This window comes from Phlebotomus papatasi, chromosome 2, assembly GCF_024763615.1.
Source record: "Phlebotomus papatasi isolate M1 chromosome 2, Ppap_2.1, whole genome shotgun sequence".
Classification (NCBI taxonomy): Eukaryota; Metazoa; Arthropoda; class Insecta; order Diptera; family Psychodidae; genus Phlebotomus; species Phlebotomus papatasi.
The window spans coordinates 78,258,283-78,277,957 of NC_077223.1; the positions used below are offsets into that span (position 1 = coordinate 78,258,283).

At 34.5% G+C, this 19,675-nt stretch overlaps 2 protein-coding genes across 2 annotated transcripts; one reads left to right on the forward strand and one right to left on the reverse strand.

Annotated features, from left to right (window-relative positions):
- Window positions 1-4,413: 4,413 nt before the first annotated feature.
- LOC129804535 (juvenile hormone esterase-like) lies at window positions 4,414-8,126 on the forward strand. Its single transcript, XM_055851894.1, has 6 exons — window positions 4,414-4,513; window positions 4,571-4,807; window positions 5,228-5,546; window positions 5,637-5,728; window positions 5,799-5,933; window positions 7,273-8,126. The coding sequence occupies exons 1-6, from the start codon at window positions 4,433-4,435 to the stop codon at window positions 8,071-8,073; spliced, it is 1,665 nt and encodes a 554-aa protein (XP_055707869.1). The 5' UTR covers window positions 4,414-4,432; the 3' UTR covers window positions 8,074-8,126.
- A 2,394-nt stretch (window positions 8,127-10,520) lies between these two features.
- On the reverse strand, window positions 10,521-14,520 carry LOC129804537 (endocuticle structural glycoprotein SgAbd-2). Its single transcript, XM_055851897.1, has 3 exons — window positions 14,333-14,520; window positions 11,553-11,957; window positions 10,521-10,954 (listed from the first exon to the last, which is right to left on the reverse strand). The coding sequence occupies exons 1-3, from the start codon at window positions 14,342-14,344 to the stop codon at window positions 10,718-10,720; spliced, it is 654 nt and encodes a 217-aa protein (XP_055707872.1). The 5' UTR covers window positions 14,345-14,520; the 3' UTR covers window positions 10,521-10,717.
- Window positions 14,521-19,675: the final 5,155 nt, after the last annotated feature.

The following is a 19,675-nucleotide window of genomic DNA, read 5'->3' on the forward strand; positions in this document are numbered from 1 at the left end:
ACTTTTTATTAAATATTGAATGAAAAGAAATCTTATGAATTTATTAGATAATGCAAATAACCAGAAAATCATTTTTTTGTCAAAATATCTCTGCGAAAGGACAGTCTTTTCTAAAGCGATCTTCACACGGTTTTTACACGGTTCACAGAGGTTTAGCCCAGTTCACGAAGATCTCAAAATCCTAAATAGCGAGCAATTTTATTGCTTTTTGAGAGTCTAATAGGTCATTCATCTTAAATAATCCAATCCTAAGTTAAATTTTTTCCAAAAAATCGTGATTGATAAAAAATTAGAGCAGCTAAGCCATATGACTAAAGGCCTTGACTGATCTGAGAATTAGCCGAGAGACGGCTTAGCGCAGTTATATTAGAAATAATGGTCAAACCGGTCAAACTACATTTCCATCTTCCACTAAGTCGTCTCTCAGCTTAAGTCGTAAGTGTGTCTAGGGCATAAGTCTTAGATCTGAAGCCCGTACAACCAGAAAAATAAGAAAATGAGAAAATAAGAAAATAAGTCAATTTTTCTCAATTGATTCTTGGGGTCTCAGTGGCGCAATAGGCAAGACCGTTTGGTTCTTGGGCGGATGAGATCTCTGGCTCGACTCTCACAGTTGTGAGTTCGAGTCCCGGCCGGTGCAAAGATCTGAATGTTTAGAAAAAGACATTTTCACTGTGATATAACGTAATGAAAATGCACTGCCTCTGCCCAAAAAACTCCGGGAGCATGGAAGAAGCATTCCACATCACGGGGAAGGCCGCTCCTGGGCGGTCTATACATGGACTTAGCGGATTCTTCCAACACGGGATACAACAGCAGCAATATAACATGATTACATTGTAACAAGTATTCCGACACGATTAATTGATTCTTCATACGAAAAGCAATATTTTTTGTGTAAGATTTTTTAGGTGTGAAAGTTGACTATTCAGTTAATTAATTTAATAGCCTGTTTTAATATTAATCAAAGATGTTTTTTATTACTACATTTTTCTGAGAGTTTTCAGTTTATAGGTAAAGCGTTAATCTTTGGGTTGGGAGGACTAATTTCTGATCTTGGATCGAGCCGGGTCTGTGAATAAATGTTATAAGTTTTTCACTACCTAAGTAAATTAAAAGTCGAATTAATTTAAATTTTAAGCTCTATCTAAACAGGTGTGGTGCACCTACAGCGTCAAGAGGGAGGAAAGTTCAAAAAGTAGAGGATGTAATATAAAGTGATAATGCTAGATTTGTGGCTTCCTAAGAAATTAAAGTACAATTATACAGAAGGTCCTGAGAGATTAATACATCGGTATAAGGAATACAAAAAAACCATCAGTTTTACTACTATTTTTGAGGTACTTTGTAGAATATTTTCTAAAATATGCGTCTCAATTAAAAAAACGCATTAATTTTGAACATTTGAAAACAATTCATGGTGATAATGGTGTTACTCCAATGAAAAGTGAACATTTTTTAGCACTTTAGTGTTTTCAAGTTTTTCTACAAAATCAAGTTTTCGTATAGGTTTCTGTCACGCCTGTCGGTGTTTTTAGAACACAGCGAAGACTGGGGAAAATACTCGAGACAGAAACCAAGACAATTAAAAGGTGATAATGCAGAAACACGTTAGAATAGTAAAAGTGCCAAATAAATGTTTAGGAGAAAGATTTACTTGTTTCATTTTTCCCTAAAAATTAGGGGGGTGACATTAGCTTTGAAAAATGCGACCAGTTTTAGTGTAATTTTTTCCCTGTTTTCGTACACATCTCACGAGATATCTCCAAAACTACGTAGATTGCCAATTTAGGGTTTTCGGTTACCTTTTCGTTATTAAATTGGCTTTTATTTTGTATTAGTATTTTTTTTGTTACTAATTCGTTCTACAATGACAGAAAACAGCTAATAAACTTAAAAATTTTTTCGGCTCGCTAGAAACATATGGCAAACATAGGAAATGTCATGCCCCTGCTAAAAATATTTATTTTAGCACTTTACGACGGTTTTCGACCGTTTTTTTTTCAGTCTTTGCCATGTTCTAAAAGTTCTAAAACCACCAAACAGTCGTGATAGGAACCAACACAAAAAAAGTTGATTATGTTGAAGCATTTGAAAACAATAAGGGTTTTAGGGTAAAATTTTTAAACTTTTTATTTATTGGAAAATTCAGAGAAAAAAAGTATATTTTATTATTTTCACATTTATAGAACTTATACATCTTTAACAAAAAACAAAATATGTCTTGAGTTAGTATACCAAAACTGTTTTGCTTTTCGAAAAATCTCTAACGTTTCCTTTCGCCATGAGACATCAGAAATTGCTTTGGTTTTTGTTATATTTTGCTCCATACCTTTTGTTACTTCTTACCCCAAGTGGTCGTTTTCAATAAAAGGATTAAAAAAAAAAGAATCTTTGAAAAATGCTAAAACGGATAGAGGCTTCGTATTCAATGAGTCCAAATCATTTAGGAAATATTCACCAGTGCATAAATTTTGGAAAATAAATAGATGAAAATTCATATCTGCTGTAATGAAAATATTTCAAAAATAGGGTTAAAAATTTCAATATTTTTTATTTTCTAAATTCCTTGTTCGAATTCCAAGAAACTTACGACATTGAAGAAGGTCTATGGATGTTATCTATGGAAAAAAATTTAAGCCTTTAATTCTTTTATCTTGGAGGACACTGAATTTTGGAATTTTCGATTTGTGACTTTTTGCCCCAGTCTCCCTGTTGTGAACAGAACGCCATCTGACGGAAATTTTATGAATTAATATTTTCTGGCATTGTAATTTAGGCCCTTCCGGCATTCTGTCTTTTCATTTTATTTATTTTTATTTTATTTATTTATTTATTTAAACCAAACTGCCTTTGAAACATTGCGTCTCTTAGAGGCATAATAACAGAGGCTTATGCGTCCACCGCCGTCTTAGCGTTGGTGCCCAACCTACTCCGGAGCCAAACGATGGAAATGCACCTTCTCAGGTTGTATAAGCCAGGGAGGGGACAGTACAATATAAATAAAAAAAAACGAAAAAAATATGACTAAAGAAAGAAAAGAAAGGCTGTCAAGGCATTACAAAAGCTTGGATCAATTGCTGTTTTCTCTCTCTGGGTAGTGAATTCCAGGTCCATTTTGTGACTTTAGTGGCGAGACAGGACACGCGTGACGACGACGACTATAGAATTTTGGTTATTTCTCGAGTAAGTTGTGAAAATGGTGTAAAATTATGTTATCTATTGAATCTAAGAGGGTATTTCTTTTCTTTGCGATAGGTTGATTAAATAGAGACTGACGGATTCAATAGATATTAGGTGATATCCAGAACAAGATTGAAGTCTTATTAGGTAAAGACAAAGACGATTTATTTAGTAATTAGGACGACTTTTAATCAATTATCTTATTAGCTCTACTAGATCCTCTCGGGAATTACCCGTGTCTCGCCGACTGTAAGACGACGACAAATAAAAGCATTTACAAAAAAATACAGTCCACTCGATTTGACGACGACCCCAACACTCCCCTACGCTCTTTAGGTGGATTTGAATTTTTCTTTGTAAAGTCCTAAAAAAAAAAAATAATTATCCGAATCGAGGTCGACATCTCTTACCGTTTAGCCTTATGCCCTAGACAAACTTACGACTTAAAGCGAGAGACGACTTAGTGGAGAATGATGGAAATGTAGTTTAACCATTATTTCTAATATAATTACGCTAAGCCATCTCTCGGCTAATCCTCAGGTCTGTCAAGGCCCTTACACAATTAGCTGAGTTTTATATTTGAATTGAATAGGTCCAACATAAGGAAGGTTCCCTCCTGAAAGCAAGGACTTGATTAAAGTTAAGGTATTTTTTTATTGAAATTTTGTAATTATTAAGATAATGAATATTGATTGATTAGGTTACGGCACACCCCCAAATCAAATTTATAGTAGTCAACAAACACCTTTAATGCGCTAAGATTTTGATAATTTTTTGATGATGTTGCTCTTGACATTGACACTGTTGTAGATTTGTTCACGTAAAATCTAATCTTGAATAAAGTGATACCAGAAAGAGTAGATAAGAATTTTTCTTTATTCATTACCGTATTTACGTAAAAATTGAGACAGAGAGACGCTGTTTCTAATCCTGATTTTTTCCAGTAGATAAGAAAGTATAAGCAATGAAAGAAAAATCTCCTATAAAAATTACTTCATTGAGGTTTCCGACTATAAACAATTTAGTACTTTGGAATGATCTGCATAACAGTATATTCCGGGGATTTATTTTTCTTAGTGCTCTTTGTACCTGAGATGATTTGATTGTGATGAATGAGTGTAATTAATTACAGACCCCCCTATCCTTATCGGTACTGATTAGGATATCTTGGTAAGATGTTTTGATGCAGGTTCGAGGGTGGGTATAAAAGTCCAGGAAGACTTTGGAAGTGCTTAGTTGTTGAGTGAAAATGTTAAAATTGGTGTTTGGTACCGTGTGTCTATTGGCTCTGGTAGTGGCCGGGCCAACTACAAGAGATGTATCATTTGACGTGAGTTTTTGGATATAAAATTGAAGTGAATTTTATATTAGTAGTGCTTAATTTTAGGATCGTCCGACAATCAATACCAACTTAGGATGGGTTCAGGGTACCGTTGAATCATGCGGTTTGTTCTGCAATTACTACAATTTTAGAGGAATTCCCTATGCTGCTCCTCCTGTTGGAGATAATCGCTTTAGGGCACCTAGACCACATCCTGGATGGTCTGGCGTAAGAGATGCTGCTCAACACGGTGCTACTTGCCAGACTAGAACAGGTGGTAGTGAAGATTGCCTCTTTCTCAATGTAAGTAAAGAAATAACTTTTTTTTATGAATTTCCATAATTTGATCAGCGATACTATGGGTAGTGTTATAAAATCTACAAACAGGATCCTAAAAATTGTAAATCAATTGTAAGAAATTAATTGAATTTAAGAGGGACGTCCAGTAATATCGGAAATTAAACTTCAATATCGTGAACTGTTTTTCAATACATTTTCATTGGTCCAGGTTTTGATTTCTGATTAGAATATTTTTAGGGTATCAAGAACTAAGAGAAGATTTTTTGATCCTCTTGATCTCCACCTAATGCAAGATAGTTTGATAACTGTTATCTCAGTTATTGATGTCCTGAAGATGGTCCAAAATTCCAATTTGATGCCCCTAGATTCAGTTAAAACTTAGTAAAAAATAAGTTTTCTACGTTGTCGATAACTTTTTTGTAGGTCTATACTCAGCATCTGGTAGGACTTCGTCCTGTCATGGTATGGATTCACGGAGGTGCTTTCAGCGCCGGCGATGGAGGTGTTGGTACAGCCGGTCCTGACCACATTGTACAAGAGGATGTCGTAATGGTTAGTTTCAACTACCGTTTGGGTGTACTTGGATTCTTAAGTACTGAGGATCAGCAATCTACTGGTAACTTCGGTCTGAAGGATGCTATTATGGCTCTTCGTTGGGTTCGTCAAAATATTCAGAATTTTGGTGGTGATCCTAACAACATCACAATCTTTGGGCTTAGTGCTGGTGGCGCAATGGTTCATTGTGAGTTATTAAATATTTGACCGTGAATTACCTGAGAATGATAAACTGATTAGATAATGACTTTTTTATATTCTCACTTTTGAACTACAGATCTCTTGCTATCCCCAAGTGCACGTGGTCTTTTCGACAAAGCGATCTCCATGAGTGGGTCGGCACTTGATCCATGGGCTTTCCAGCCTCGTGTAAGCTTACTATAACTTAAAGCTTTTGATGAATTGCAATATATTTACAAAACATTTTTTCGCCTATTAGCCTCGGGATATTGCCTTCCAACTGGCTAGAGATTTAGGATTCGATAATATTCAAACTACTGAGCAGTTGATTAACACTTTGAGAAGTGTTGATTCTGCAACACTTGCTAGTGCTATGACCGGACCATTGGATCAAGTAAGTAATTCCTTCTGGGTTCTTAGAGAATCAGTTCAATTAATTTTGGCTGTTTGGTTTTGGTTAGTAAAAAAATGATTTAGGGTAAATTAAGCTAATTGAAAACCTGCTCAAATGGAAATTTTTCTCTATTCCAAATGGAAACGTCATTGTTTTCATGATAAATACAGTACTAAATTATTATATTTATATATTTTCTATGTGCACCTTTTCACCATTGAATTTTTCATAGATCGACCATGTTTTCCAATGAAAAACACAATAAAGTGACTGTTGTTTATTCGTTTTGTTTAATATTTATGTCATATTTCTGGCTAATTTTAGTTAAATTAAGTGCTAATCTTTATTGTTAACGGTACGTGAACTTTTCAAATGAAATAATTACCTATTTCGTGAACAAAAAGATTTTTTTCTGAAGTGTCTGCAAATGCTTCAATAGGAAACCCCGGAAATATGATTTTTTTTGGAGAGATTTCCTTATTGTTTTAGATGGGAAAAGAGAAAAGACCAAGAATAAGAACAAATTCTGCACTCAAGAGCAACTCAACAAGGTTTTGGAAGCCTTTCGTCGCGGTTTCACTTACACTGTTTGTTTCCAATTAGAAAATTTCCCTTGTTTCCATTTGGATTAATTTGTTTCCAACAGAAGCATTTTCCACTTGTGTGTTTTTCTTGTTTTTAAGAAGTTTTAAAATTATACTTAAAGAATTTTCACTAAACAGTAACATTCTAGAAGAGTCAAGGAGCAAATTTATGTAATTCTCTTCAGAAAAGATATGAACTTAATGTGTTGAATCTTCTGTCAAAGTTAAAGCGTCTGGAAATGGTTTTGAATTAGGATATTTGCCCTAGTCAGTGGCCTCTCAACATTTCATTTTTCCATACATTTTTGTATAGAAGCACTGAAGACTATTGGCAAGTTTTTTCCTAAAGAGAATTGACTTATAAGTCTGATATATTTCGAAATCGTGCACTAAAAGCTATCTAAAAATACATATTTCATAATGCTCGCCAAAATAATACAAGAACTACGAGCAAATGTGTTTCAGTCGCGGTGCAATAGCTGCAAAATTTTTACAAGGAAAAGTGAAAAATATCTTCACTTTTTATTAGGCTTAATGGGCCCCTGCCCTAGTTAAAAAATTTCAACTTTGATCGAAAGCTCCATAGAATTTTTAAGACAGTAGCGGCTTTATAAAATTATTTTCTTTTACAATAATATTATTTGTTTATTAAGATTTATAATTTAGATTTGAAATTTTTTCCTGACCAAATTTGTTTTTTTTTGCTGGTCAAACATTTTTTATTTGATATAAAAAACATAATTCTTACCTTTCAGGTAACCCCTAGAGGACTCCAGCCACTGCCTTTCGTGCCAAGTCTCGATCCTCCAGGCACCACTGGTGATGAAGTTTTCCTGCCACGGCTTCCCATTGACATCTTGCGTGACGGCTCCTTCTATCACGTTCCATACATCACTGGTTACGTATCTGCAGAGAGTCTCTTGATGATTCGTGAATTGCTATTGGATCCTAGTGTCTTCCCCACAATGAATGCCAATCCCGAACTCTTGGTGCCACCATGGTGGAATGTTCCTGCTGGAAGTGCAGCTTCTCAATCAATTGCCACGCAGATTGCCAACTTTTACTGGGGCGGTGGACCCCTCCATAACGATATCCGTGAACAATGGACTCACTATCTTTCTGACATGATGTTCCTCTGGAGTATCGATCGAACAGCCCGTTTCCATGCCAGCGGTCAGTCTGAACCAGTATACTACTATCGCTTCAGCTTCGACGGTAGTCTCAACATGATGAAGAGACTCATGCTTCTCACAGCCTATCCAGGAGCTGCTCATGGTGATTGCATGTTCTATCTGTTCAATACTGCCATGACACCACCACTTCTGCCCGGAAATCATGCTAATGTGGTTAGAAATCGAATGGTTAGACTGTGGACCAACTTTGCTCGAACTGGCAATCCTACAGTCACTCACGATGAACTTGTTCAAGTCAACTGGCAACGCATGGGCAACAATAAGGAATTCCTCGACATTGATGCCGATCTCATCCCTGATACCCAACCCAATCAGGCTCGTATGGAATTGTGGGACCGCTTGGAGGCTCAATACGCGCAATAAGACTTTGTTTTTCTTGAACTCTTAATAAATCTGATTGAAAATTTTCGCTCTGAGACTGTGTTAATTTAGTTTCTTTTGATTTATTGTGGGCATTCAGATTTGAAATTAGATTTAAAACTTCCATAATATCTGCGTTGTTATCAATGAGAGTAATTAACAAAAGACTCCTCTATCCTTATCAGTACTGACTAGTATATCTTGGTAAGGTGTTTTAAAACAAGTTCGTGGGTGAGTATAAAAGTTCAAGAAGGTTTTGAAAGTGTTTAGTTGTTGAGTGAAACTGGTTCATGATCGTATGGAATTGTGGGATCCCTTGAAAGCTCAATACATCCAACAAGACTTTGATTTTTGTACTCTTAATATTTTTTTTAGTAAGCAGTATTAATTGTATTAATTTAGTTTCTTCTGGTAATTCGCAACTATGACAATTTATTACTCGAAAACCCTTAACCTTTCTTAATGAAATTCGGGTCAAAGTCCATATATGACTTATGCTTTAAATAAATATTTTCAGATTTTCCATCTGACTGCTTCATCTGGTAGCTCCCATACACACAGAAAAATGGAAAATTCTTAAACAGAAACACCCAGGAATTTACTTTCAAATCCCATCCAATGAATGCCAATGCCCTAATTTTAAATCCTTGATCATTTAGTTTTAGTTGCAATTTGCAAATCTGTAGACATTTTTCACTTTCCAGCTAATGCTGAACTTAAGTTCCCGATCTCTTAACTTGAAAGAGCTAAGGATTCTAGCCCATATTTTCGCTCAGAGCTTCTGAACTTAAACGCCTCGGGGATTCAAGTCCAATTTAAGTTCCCAGGATCTTATATATTCTTAAATTTAGAGTCAAAATTTTTCTGTGTGTACAAACTATAGCCATGTTTTAAAGTCATCGCACATTGTTGAGCAAAAAAACGGAAACTTATTTTATTTAATGACAAATAACAGGTATTTTTGGAGTCTTTGGTGTATCTTGAACATATCACCCGAAGAAACTTATAGTCCATCACGTCACCTTTTTCAGATATCTTAAAGTAAGTGTTTTTAAGAAATGGGTAGAACTATTTTTATGAAACTTGTTTTTTTTTTTAAATAACGGCATATCGTAAGTTGTTAACGCCAAAGAACGTTTTCTAAAAGAGAATTAAACTCAAGGAACATTTTCCTAAAAGAAACCGTATCCCTAATCCTTCCATTTTTCTTGTATCCAGATTTTCCTCAAATATACTCGATTATTTTTTAATTCCGTTAAAAGTATTGCCTCGATTGCATGCTTTTATCGTTTTTAGAGAAATATTCTCCTTAAACATGATCTAGGATTGCTTAAGTTCATAGGGTTGCAAGGGTACCGTTACTAAAGAATTTTAACAAAAGGTTCTCAGTATAGTTAATTAATATATTTTGTTCTCTGAATTTATTGCTCAAAGTATTTAAATAACGGTATCATTTAGGACCCTGCGATATTTAGAGGTTTTAATTCTTTTTTCAAGAAGAATATCACTGCATAAGAGACATTTCTCTAGATACAATCCTTTGTTTATGAATTTGAAGGATGGTAAAAGATTTATAAGGGAGATTTGAAAAATTGCAGGGAAAATGAAGAGAAAAGATATGGTTTGTTCCAGGTAAATTTTCTTTGAGTCCTTATTTACTAATTAACGACCAATATACGATAAACCGTTATTGGTATAAAAGGTGTTTTGCCAAAAAAAATCATTACAATTCTTATACATATGTTTTAAGCTTTTTAGTGCTCTTCCTACATATTTCTTGGGGTTGGTCCCAGAACAAAAGATGTTACCTTTGCCAATACCAATTCGATGGTATAGGTCTCATTCGTGGCGAAAGGTTGGACCGTTTTGCCCATCGTCCTTTAAAGGAATAGATTCGTTAGATTGTATGCTCTATTTCAAGGATTAACGCGGTTTCTATATAAGCCTTAAAATTCATTCATTCATTTTCAACCGCTTATCCCTATTTGGGTCGCGGGCCCATGACATCCAAATTAGCAGCCCACGCTTGTCGATCCTCCGCCACTTCAGGAAGATGTTCGGGTTCGATCCCAAGGCGCTTCCACGCAAGATCCTGAATTTTATTCAGCCACCTTGTCCTAGGTCTGCCTCGATGTCGACGCCTTCTCACAATGGCTTGCATAGCTTTTCTGGGGAATCTTTCTTCATTCATGCATTGAACATGTCCATACCATCGAAGTTGTGATCTCTCGACCCGAAGAAGCAGTTCCTCGACTCTTAGTTCCTCACGAACGGCTACATTCCTCACTCGATCTCGACGAGTGATTCCCTTAACCGTCCGGAGGTATCTCATCTCGGCCGATTGCACTCGCGCGCGATCTTACCCTTTCGGCCATTAGCCTTAAAATCTTCAATATAACTGCTACATCCTGATTCGTCCTCTTCTTCAGAACATTTTGAACTAAAACAACTTTTTTCACTTTTCAAAGGTACATTTTATTTCTCACCGAGTTATCCAGAATGGCATTCAAATTCATTGTGTAAAATCACAGTCTTTAATAGAAACGATTTGCATTAATCTATTGCTGGGGGATTAGCGAACAGAGTATCGCAACGGAAGAAAGTGGCGGGAAAAGATGGTAAGTGGAAGGTAATGTTGGGAATTTCTCTAGTTGGGATAGTATTGCCCATTGTAGTTAAGTCGGGCTCGCTCCTCTTGTTTCTTGGCATATTCAGCTGGATTCTCCTTGGCCTCTTTAGCTTCTCGTTCCTGATTCAGGCGAATGCCTTCGTAGATCTGCTCCAGACCCTTTTGGATCTCCTCAGGGATTGGGGGTGGTGTGGGAATATGTTCACCAGTGGCTCTGAATCCACCTTCATCAGCTGTGTATTCCACATTCACAACCTAGAAATGGCAGATCAAATAATTGGTTAATTATGGGATATAATACAGAATATTTAGTAAAAATTAAAAACTAAAGAAATAACTCTAGCTTCGAACACTTCTTATTTATCCGATATTCTTTATTTAATCTGACTTAAGTTTTTCAGGGAAATATGTGAATTAATACTAGCTATTAATACTGGCATAGGGGGCATAGAGCAAATGCATTTAAGGAATATGGGCAATATGGGTAAAAATATGAAGTGTTCAAAACCACAGTGTGTGCGAAGCTTGAACACCTTTCCCAAAAGTTTAAGTTGTTATAAACTTTATAGTTTATTTAAAGTGCTACATAATAAAAGCTGTAAAGTTGAAGGTCTCATGTTACTTTTCTATTTGGAAAGAGTTCAATATAGTTTGAATGATTCATACAATGACATTTAAAATTGCAAAACTTTGGAAATCAAGCGTATTTACCGGATTAAATCAAAATTTATTCAGTCACTTCTTGGAAAAGTTTGCACTTGAGAGGTCAATAAATAAAATATTGCAAAGTTGTTTCTTTGCCATTAATTCACCATTAAATCCGAAGCCAATTTAATTATCATTGCTTTCTCACCTGGCCATCGGGAGCTGTGTAGCTGTAGCTTCCGTGCTGAACAAGAACACCATTTGGCGTATTCTCATTGAAATCTTTGAGGTATCCTGTCTCTTCGGCTACGATGTTATTGCCAGTCTCGTATTGGGTTTTATAACTGCCATCATTGCCCTGTTCTTTGTTGTACTTGAGGATGGGGATCCACGTGGTGGTTTCTTGACGAAGAAGTTGATTTTGCTGAGGTTGCTGGCTGTATTCACGGGCTGCCCTCTCCTCAGGCAATGGCTGCTGTGGCTGATTTTGGCGGGATGCTCGCTGCTGCTGCTGCTGCTGGAATGCTTGAGGTTGAGGCTGTCCGAAAGGGGCTTGGCGAACAAATCGTCGTTCACCGGCTGAGAGTGCCACCAGACATAGAGCAAAAACGATCTGCAATGAAAGACAGGAGGTGAGAAAAAACGTTGATGACTGTCGTGGATTTGCTCATATATTACAAATGATAGACTGTGGGCTTGCAATGTTAATTAAAGGTTTGCAAAGTTTCGCGAAGTATGTTAATTGTTGCGTTGAAATAGTAACTGAAGAAATAAATGAAATAAATAAAAAAAACAAAATTTTAATTTAATCTTCACTGAGAGAAATCCGAAAAAGTTAAAGTAACATTCCGGAAATGTTAATTTTACCCTGCAATATTGATCTAAAATCGGTGTAAATATTACCCTTTTTAGGTGTATTGGGGGTTAAAGTTACCCTTTTTCATGCTAATTTTACCCTTTCAAATATGTAAAATTAACATAAAAAAATGTTGATATATTTTTACACCTAAAAAGTGTTAAAGTTATCAGGAAAAAAAGTTAATCGCACCCTCTTTTTTTTCTCAGTGTTTTAAGGACGATTGGAACACCGGTGTCCCATAAAGAAAATAATTTTTCCTGACAATCTAAAGTTATTTTTTTTCTTATGTTTTTACATAATTGCAAAGTAGAAGGTTGAAGGAATTAAGGATATTTTTTGTATGTCTCCAGCTATTTGCTATTTAGTAAATATTTAAGCTTAAAAATGACGAATTTTTAAATTCTCATATTCAAAAATGATTTTAATTATTTTTTATACTTCCAATTTTTTTTTAAGCAAAACCGTTTTGGAAAAAGAAACTACAATACTTATACAAAATAATTTTCATTAGACTGAAAATTATTATTCATTGGTATTGTCAGAAAGTTGATTTAAATTTTTGGGCTATTTTTGTCCCTATCGCTCGCAGAGGTAAAAAAACGCGCCGAATCAGACTCTGTCGGATTTTCCAAAGTCAGATGTAAAACGTTTCATTGATTTTGTTTATCGATTTAATTTTTATAGTTGATTTTCGGTCCGTAAAAAGTGTCTCGTCGTTAAAGGGTTAAAAAAAATGAACTTCAACGGCAACTACATTTTGAAAAACTTGGATTATGGTTTTTTTTTTGGTTTTTTTCTTATTATTGGACAAAATGTAGGAGAAAATGCAATAGTTTTAAAAATAGGGGTGCGATGAGTCGCATTTATTGAGAAACTTAGAAAAATTTAGTCATTACGATGCTTGGGATCGTACGAAGAATGGGCACTTTCCCCTACCAGAGTTTGATTTTTTTCAGATTTTTCGACCACAAAAACAACCATTATTTAAAGAATACATAATTTTGAATTTTTTTTAAGAAGTGTTATGCCTAATGCACAATAACTTTTGTTTTTTAAACATCTTTTTGACGTTTCAATAAGAGTGAATGAAATCTAGATCTAGTCATCTCGCTCACTCTCATAAGAAATTTTGAAAACATGTTTACAAACAAAAGTTATTGTGCGCTGTTCATTATGCCGAACGCACGATAACTTATGCTTGTCAACATGTTTTCAAAATTTTCCATGAGAATGAGCGAGGTGACTAGATCTAGATCTCAGTCATTCTCATTGAAATGTCAAAAATATGTTTACAAAACAAAAGTTATTGTGCGTTGGGTATTATGATTTTTGGAAACGAAATTCAGAAATTCTTAAATATAATTGATAGCTTTTGTGGATTTGATTCTGTTGTAAAAGCAATGAAATTACATTTCTACAACAATACTCTTGACTTTAGAATTCATTCTTAAAACTTTATAAATTAACTAAATGAATTTAATTCAATGTAGGAATAATTGATTATAATTATATTGGTTAAGGTTGGTAGGAAAAATGTTTTTTTTTTAAATAAATCTTGTAACTTCATGAATTCACGTAATTATCGTGATATAATTTATTTGACATGGCAATATGCTTCAAGTTTATTAACTTTTATGTATTTCAAGAGAAATTGGAGTTATTTAAAAGAAAAAAAGTGCAATTTTGATCTTGATCTTGATCTAGTTTTAGTGTTGAAGCAAATAAAAAATCAAATTAAGTTTGATAAGTTTATTTTTAATTTTTGCAGTGTCAAAATTTCACGAACTTTTCACACCTTGAATGTCTATCGCGGCGAGATAAGTGAAGGAAATTGAGCAATTTAGCACAATTAATTTGATCAACAAATGGATTAATAAATGTTACAGACTTGCACAGATCGTCACAATCATTAATAAAACTTTTAATGTTTCCTATTATGCAAGCGTTTGTACTAGAAAATTTTGTGTTTGCCTTTTCACATTTTGCCACACACACAATCACAAATGGTCGATTCGGTTTTAACTTGTTTTCTTGCTCACCAATATATTGGTGAATTTGCAAAGTTGGAGAAAATTATAGCACACGCATAAATCACACTAAAATTAATAAAAAAAATTAATAGTTCTTACCAAGACTTTCATTGTGCGCCTCGGATTGAGATTCAGAACAAAGAAAAATCCACTAAAATTAATATCCAGATGGTATGTGCAGGAATAGCGAAAAGCTCTCGTATGATCGCTTTGGGAAGTGATCAAGCACTTTCGTCTTTACACGAAAAATATTGCGATTGGAAGAAAGTAAAATCTAGACTGTGCACAGTTCATCTCAATTCGCTGCTATTTATATGCTCTGCGATATTTCCACTTTGAGACAACCCAAGAGAAGAGAAGACAGATGGAAGGGGTCCCAAATGGGATGGGATCGGCTGTGGAGTGAGGATCTGATCACCAAACACAGCTAGCAACACAAACGGATTGTGTGGTATAATATTTTTGTTTCAAAACTCCATTTTCGTGATTAACATAATTCTGAATACAGATCATTAAATTACTATAACTTTCGATCATCGTATCTATTTTTTTCTGCCTTCATCCATCAATAAGTTTCCTTGTGATATTCAGTGGATCGCTAAGCGATCATCAAACGTCTCCCTATCATCGCCGATTAAACAATTTACAATGGAGTAGGAGCATTAGAGGTGATACTTTAAACTTTTCTTTTGTGAAGTTCCCCACCTCGAGAAATGCAACTACAACACTTTTAATTGTTCTTCTTTAATAGCTCTTTTTCCGATACCCATGCAAAATGATGGGTTTCCATACGTTGTGTGAACATAAATGAACAATTTCCCCTCTAATTTGAGGTTCGTCGCTCGATGACCGTTGAAGTCTTTCGTTTCCTTTTCTTTTCTAAGAGGCGAAGACAATTCATAGTGGAAGTGTACACCATAATGGATTTACACTTAAACAATGAAGGTGGGAAAATAGTTACAGAGTTTGAGTTTTGGAATAAAATGGTCTAATTAGGAAAGTTTTCTTGGACAAAATTCAAATCAGTTTCTCATCTATCAGTATTAAAAGTGATAGTGTTTGCTTTTTCTCCACAACAATAAGAATCAATACCATTTTAAATAAGATAATTTCACAGTGAGAAATTGAATATTAATCATATTAATACACTCAATATCTTAAAAAAAATGTCCTTTGTGAATTGAATTGAGACAAAATTGTCTAATTAAAAAAGTTTAAAGGAGGAATTCAAATAAGGGAAAGAGTCAGGAGGCAAAACCAATTGCACAATAATTTTGTAATTCTCATGGAGAAGAGAACACTTAAGGTAAAGTATCCTAAAAGTTGACCGGCTCCTCAATTCGACCAGTGAGTGGAGTTATTTATTCAATTAATTTACATTTTTCATAATATTTAGCATACGGTATTTGTCATAATATTTAACAAAAATTGAATAAATAATTTCACCAGTCGACTTTATGACACTTTACGTTATATGCGTATATCATCCATTTCTGTAGTTGAAAAACAATTCTTGAGCTAGGTTTTTCGGTTTAGAACCTTAAATATAAAGACTAAGCTACAACTGCATAGGACTATGATCTTGCCAGCCATAATGTATTCATCTAAAACATGGGTTCTCAGCAAACAGAATTGGGAACTCTTAGACGCGCTTTGAGAGAAAGATTCTGTTGAAAGGTAACTCTTGTCAAGCAATTACAACTCAATAGGCTCCGGTAAACTGGTCGGTCATTTAGTTTGCAAGGATAAGGACGACTCAGCCTAGGAAGTCTTTAGGAGCGGGCTCTATAGGTTTAAACAACCCCCTGGCAAGTTGCCTGAAATTTGAAGTCACTTTCTCATACTTCGATTTAAATTTATATGGGAATTTTTTGCACTCGCTACCGTTATGCTAAATATTTAAAAAGTGAGAAGTTTTTCCGTATTATAATATACCTTTCTGTATGGAGGGATAAATATACTAAATTTTTGTTTAAATACACTTTTTCCTCGGAACACTGTGAGCTAAGTCTGAGATCAATTTAGGAATTGGCTTCAAATAGCTCCATATAAAAAGGCCAACTTGCCAGGGGGTTGGGTTTAAACATTACAAAGTTATTTTAAAACATTTATCACTGAGATCTGAGATGCCCATGCAGTTGAGGTAGGGGAGACTGGGGCAAAAAGTAACAAAACGGATATTTTATTTTTTTACAAGCTACTCGAGCGCTTCAAAAATTTCTAATTTGCGCAGTTTTATAGGAAATTTACCGCTCTACAACTTTGTGAAAGTCATTTTCCTCTATTTTGTAAGGAAATACGTTTATCAAGCCAATTTCTAAAAGGTAATTTTGTGACTATTCTCAAAAATGCTGGGGCAAATTGTACCAGACATTGGGTATTATCATATTTTGATTCGCTTCATTACAGGCTTCCGTAAATTTGAAAAAATACCTAGAGGACATATTTTCATAGAAAATTTATTCATCTACACCTTTGTAAAACACCGTTTTCTCTGCGAAAAAGTGAGAAAACGAGAAGAGCGCTTTTCAAGTTATTTTAGAAAAAAAACACACAAAAGACTGCAAATCGTTTGATCAATGCAAACAACAAGCGGCGAGACATGATAATGACGTTTCTTTTCGCCGTGAGACATCAGAAATTGCTTCGCTTTTTTGTTACTTTTTGCTCTATACCTTTTGTTACTTTTTACCCCAAGTGGCCATTTTTAATAAAAGGATTTCTGAAGAAAAGAACTTTTTTGATATTCTAAAATAGATAGCGGATTCGTATTCAAAAAATCCAAATTATTTAGAAAATATTCACCAGTGCATCAATTTTAGAAAATAAGTAGGCAATAATTGTTATCTTCTGCATAGAAAATATTTCAAAAATAGGGCTAAAAATTTCGATATTTTTTATTTTCTAAATTCCTTGTTCGAATTCTAAGAAACTTACAACATTGAAGAAGGTCTAAGGAGGCTATCTATAGAAAAAATTAAGCCGCTATCTTTTTGACCTGGGAAGATATTGAATTTTTAATTTTTTGAGTTGTGACTTTTTGCCCCAGCCCCCCCCCTACCCATTGGGCGTGTACCGAGTGGCGGATAAGAATTGTCTGTAATTATCCTAGAGTCGGTTACAGTTTTTCTTTTTTTTTGGAACAAACTACAGACAGGTATCGGTATTTTTGCATCTACGGGAAGTTCTTAATGAATACTAAACCGCAGACCACCCCAAAACCCGTGTCTTTTGGGTAAGCAGACCTGTGTCTGTGACCCTAGACACACTTACGACTTAAGCCGAGAGACGACTTAGTGGAAAATGATGATAATGTACTTTAAACAATATTTCTAATATAATTATGCTAAGCCGTCTCTCGGTTAATCCTCATGTCTGTCAAGGCCCTAATACCCTGGTTCACAAGCTTTTGCTTCAAACGCTGGTCCCGGTGTCGGGGACACTGGGACACCAGATCGCCGATTTCTGGTGTGTCATCAGGTTTAGAAAACCTACCACGACGACAACGACGCTGCAAAAGGAGTACAACGGGTGTTTTAAGTCCGCGAACCTCATAGGAATAAGCAGTTGAAAATGTATGAACAGATGAAGAACTGAGATGTTGAAAATATTATACATGATTTACGAGCATTTATTTTATTTGCGGGTTTTTTTTAAAGAAATATTAATTTGTATGAGAAAATATACAATTATATTCTGTAACAAGTGTAACCACTAGGAATTTTCTCTATTAAAATTAGGAGAAAAATCTTAATAGTTGCAAAATATGGTAAGGCAAGATCAGAATCCATGAAGAATTTTAAACTATTTATTAATCGAAATAATGGTTAAATAATTTGGTAGATACGAACCATTGAGTAATGGCCAACAAAAGATTGAAATCATTGAAATAAATAAAATGAGTGTAAGTATAAGTTAACGATATTTTATGAAAGCTTCCAGTCATTCAGATTTAAACTCTAGAAAACGGAGTCTTTAGAAATTTGTGCGATCGGCCAGTAAGTAAGAAGCGTTGATTTTAATTGTTTTCTTTTCTCAAAACTATTTTTTTGGAATCAATACTTAAGATTTTTCGAAAACTAATTTGCCATAATTTCTTAGGATTGCACATTTCTTTTAAATTGGAGAATTTATAGGGGAAACTGGGAAAATTTTGAATTGAGGCAGGTTTAAAATTCGACTTTTCTTTTATTTTTAAATTTTGAGCTTTATTTTTATGTAATTTATCTTTGCAATTGGTTTATAGAGCTAAATTATATCACGGTAAGACCCAGTTCCATTTAAAAATAAGAGAAAAAGCCCTCAAAGATACTCCAATTCAAAGCTGCCCTTCTTCTCCCTATCATGAAAGAAGAATTTTTTGTTTCATTCATGCGTCAAGACAAAAAGTGGTATAAAATGTACGCCGAAGTTATATCTATTTGTGTAAAATTATCGTAAATCAGGTTCCATCAGTTTAAATGTTTTTAATATTTTCTATATTATGTTAAAAAAGAGAAAAAAATCTTTTTAGTGTTCGAGACTCAAGTAAGCCCTTAAATGAAGCATTGAAAACTTTATAGGTGAGACTGGAGCAGTAGTAAGCAAGCATAGGCTAGCACAAAACATTGATATTTATGTCTACACTATTTGGAATGTTTACCGTTCCTTCAGTGAACAAGGATACCTATGGTATCTATCAATTCATATAGGGCTCATTCTCTGAAGCCTTATATCTAATTAACTACGCCTCTGGCAAGTTGCCTGAAATTTGAATCCACTTTCTCATACTTCGATTTAAATTTATATGGGATTTTTTTGCACTCGCGACCATTACACTAAATAACAAAAAAGTGAGAAGTTTTTCTGTATTATAAGATACCTTTCCGTATGGAGGGATAAATATACTAAATTTTTGTTTAAATATTTTTTTTCCTCGGAGCACTGTGAGCTAAGTCCGAGATCAATTTAGGAATTGGCTTCAAATAGCTCCATATAAAATAATTAACTTGCCACATGCTTGTAATTAACCCTTTGAGGACAATTGGGTCACCCGTAACCCAAAAATGAAATTTTTCTTACGGCCTTCTAAAGCTGTATTTTGCTCTAAAAAGTTAGAAAGAATTATTTTTTCTGACCCTTGATTTTAGACCTTCTCGTCCTTAAAGGGTTAAAAATTCAGTGTTCACTGTTATTCCGTGTGTGCCTTTGCCCCAGTTTCCCCTAAACCGACAAGAAATTATGGAACGGAATAATGTATGCCATATTTATGCTATTTATAACGTTGATGATTTTTGTCATCAGTCATGAAGCTCATTGCTAAATGATAGCCCCTCTGAAACTCTAATAATTGTTAGAGAGAGAGTGGAAGAGAAGACAATAAAAAATGAAGATCATAACATTGAAAATAGCCCAAAGCACAAACTGTTCTACAATAATTTGATTGCTTTTTAATATAATTCA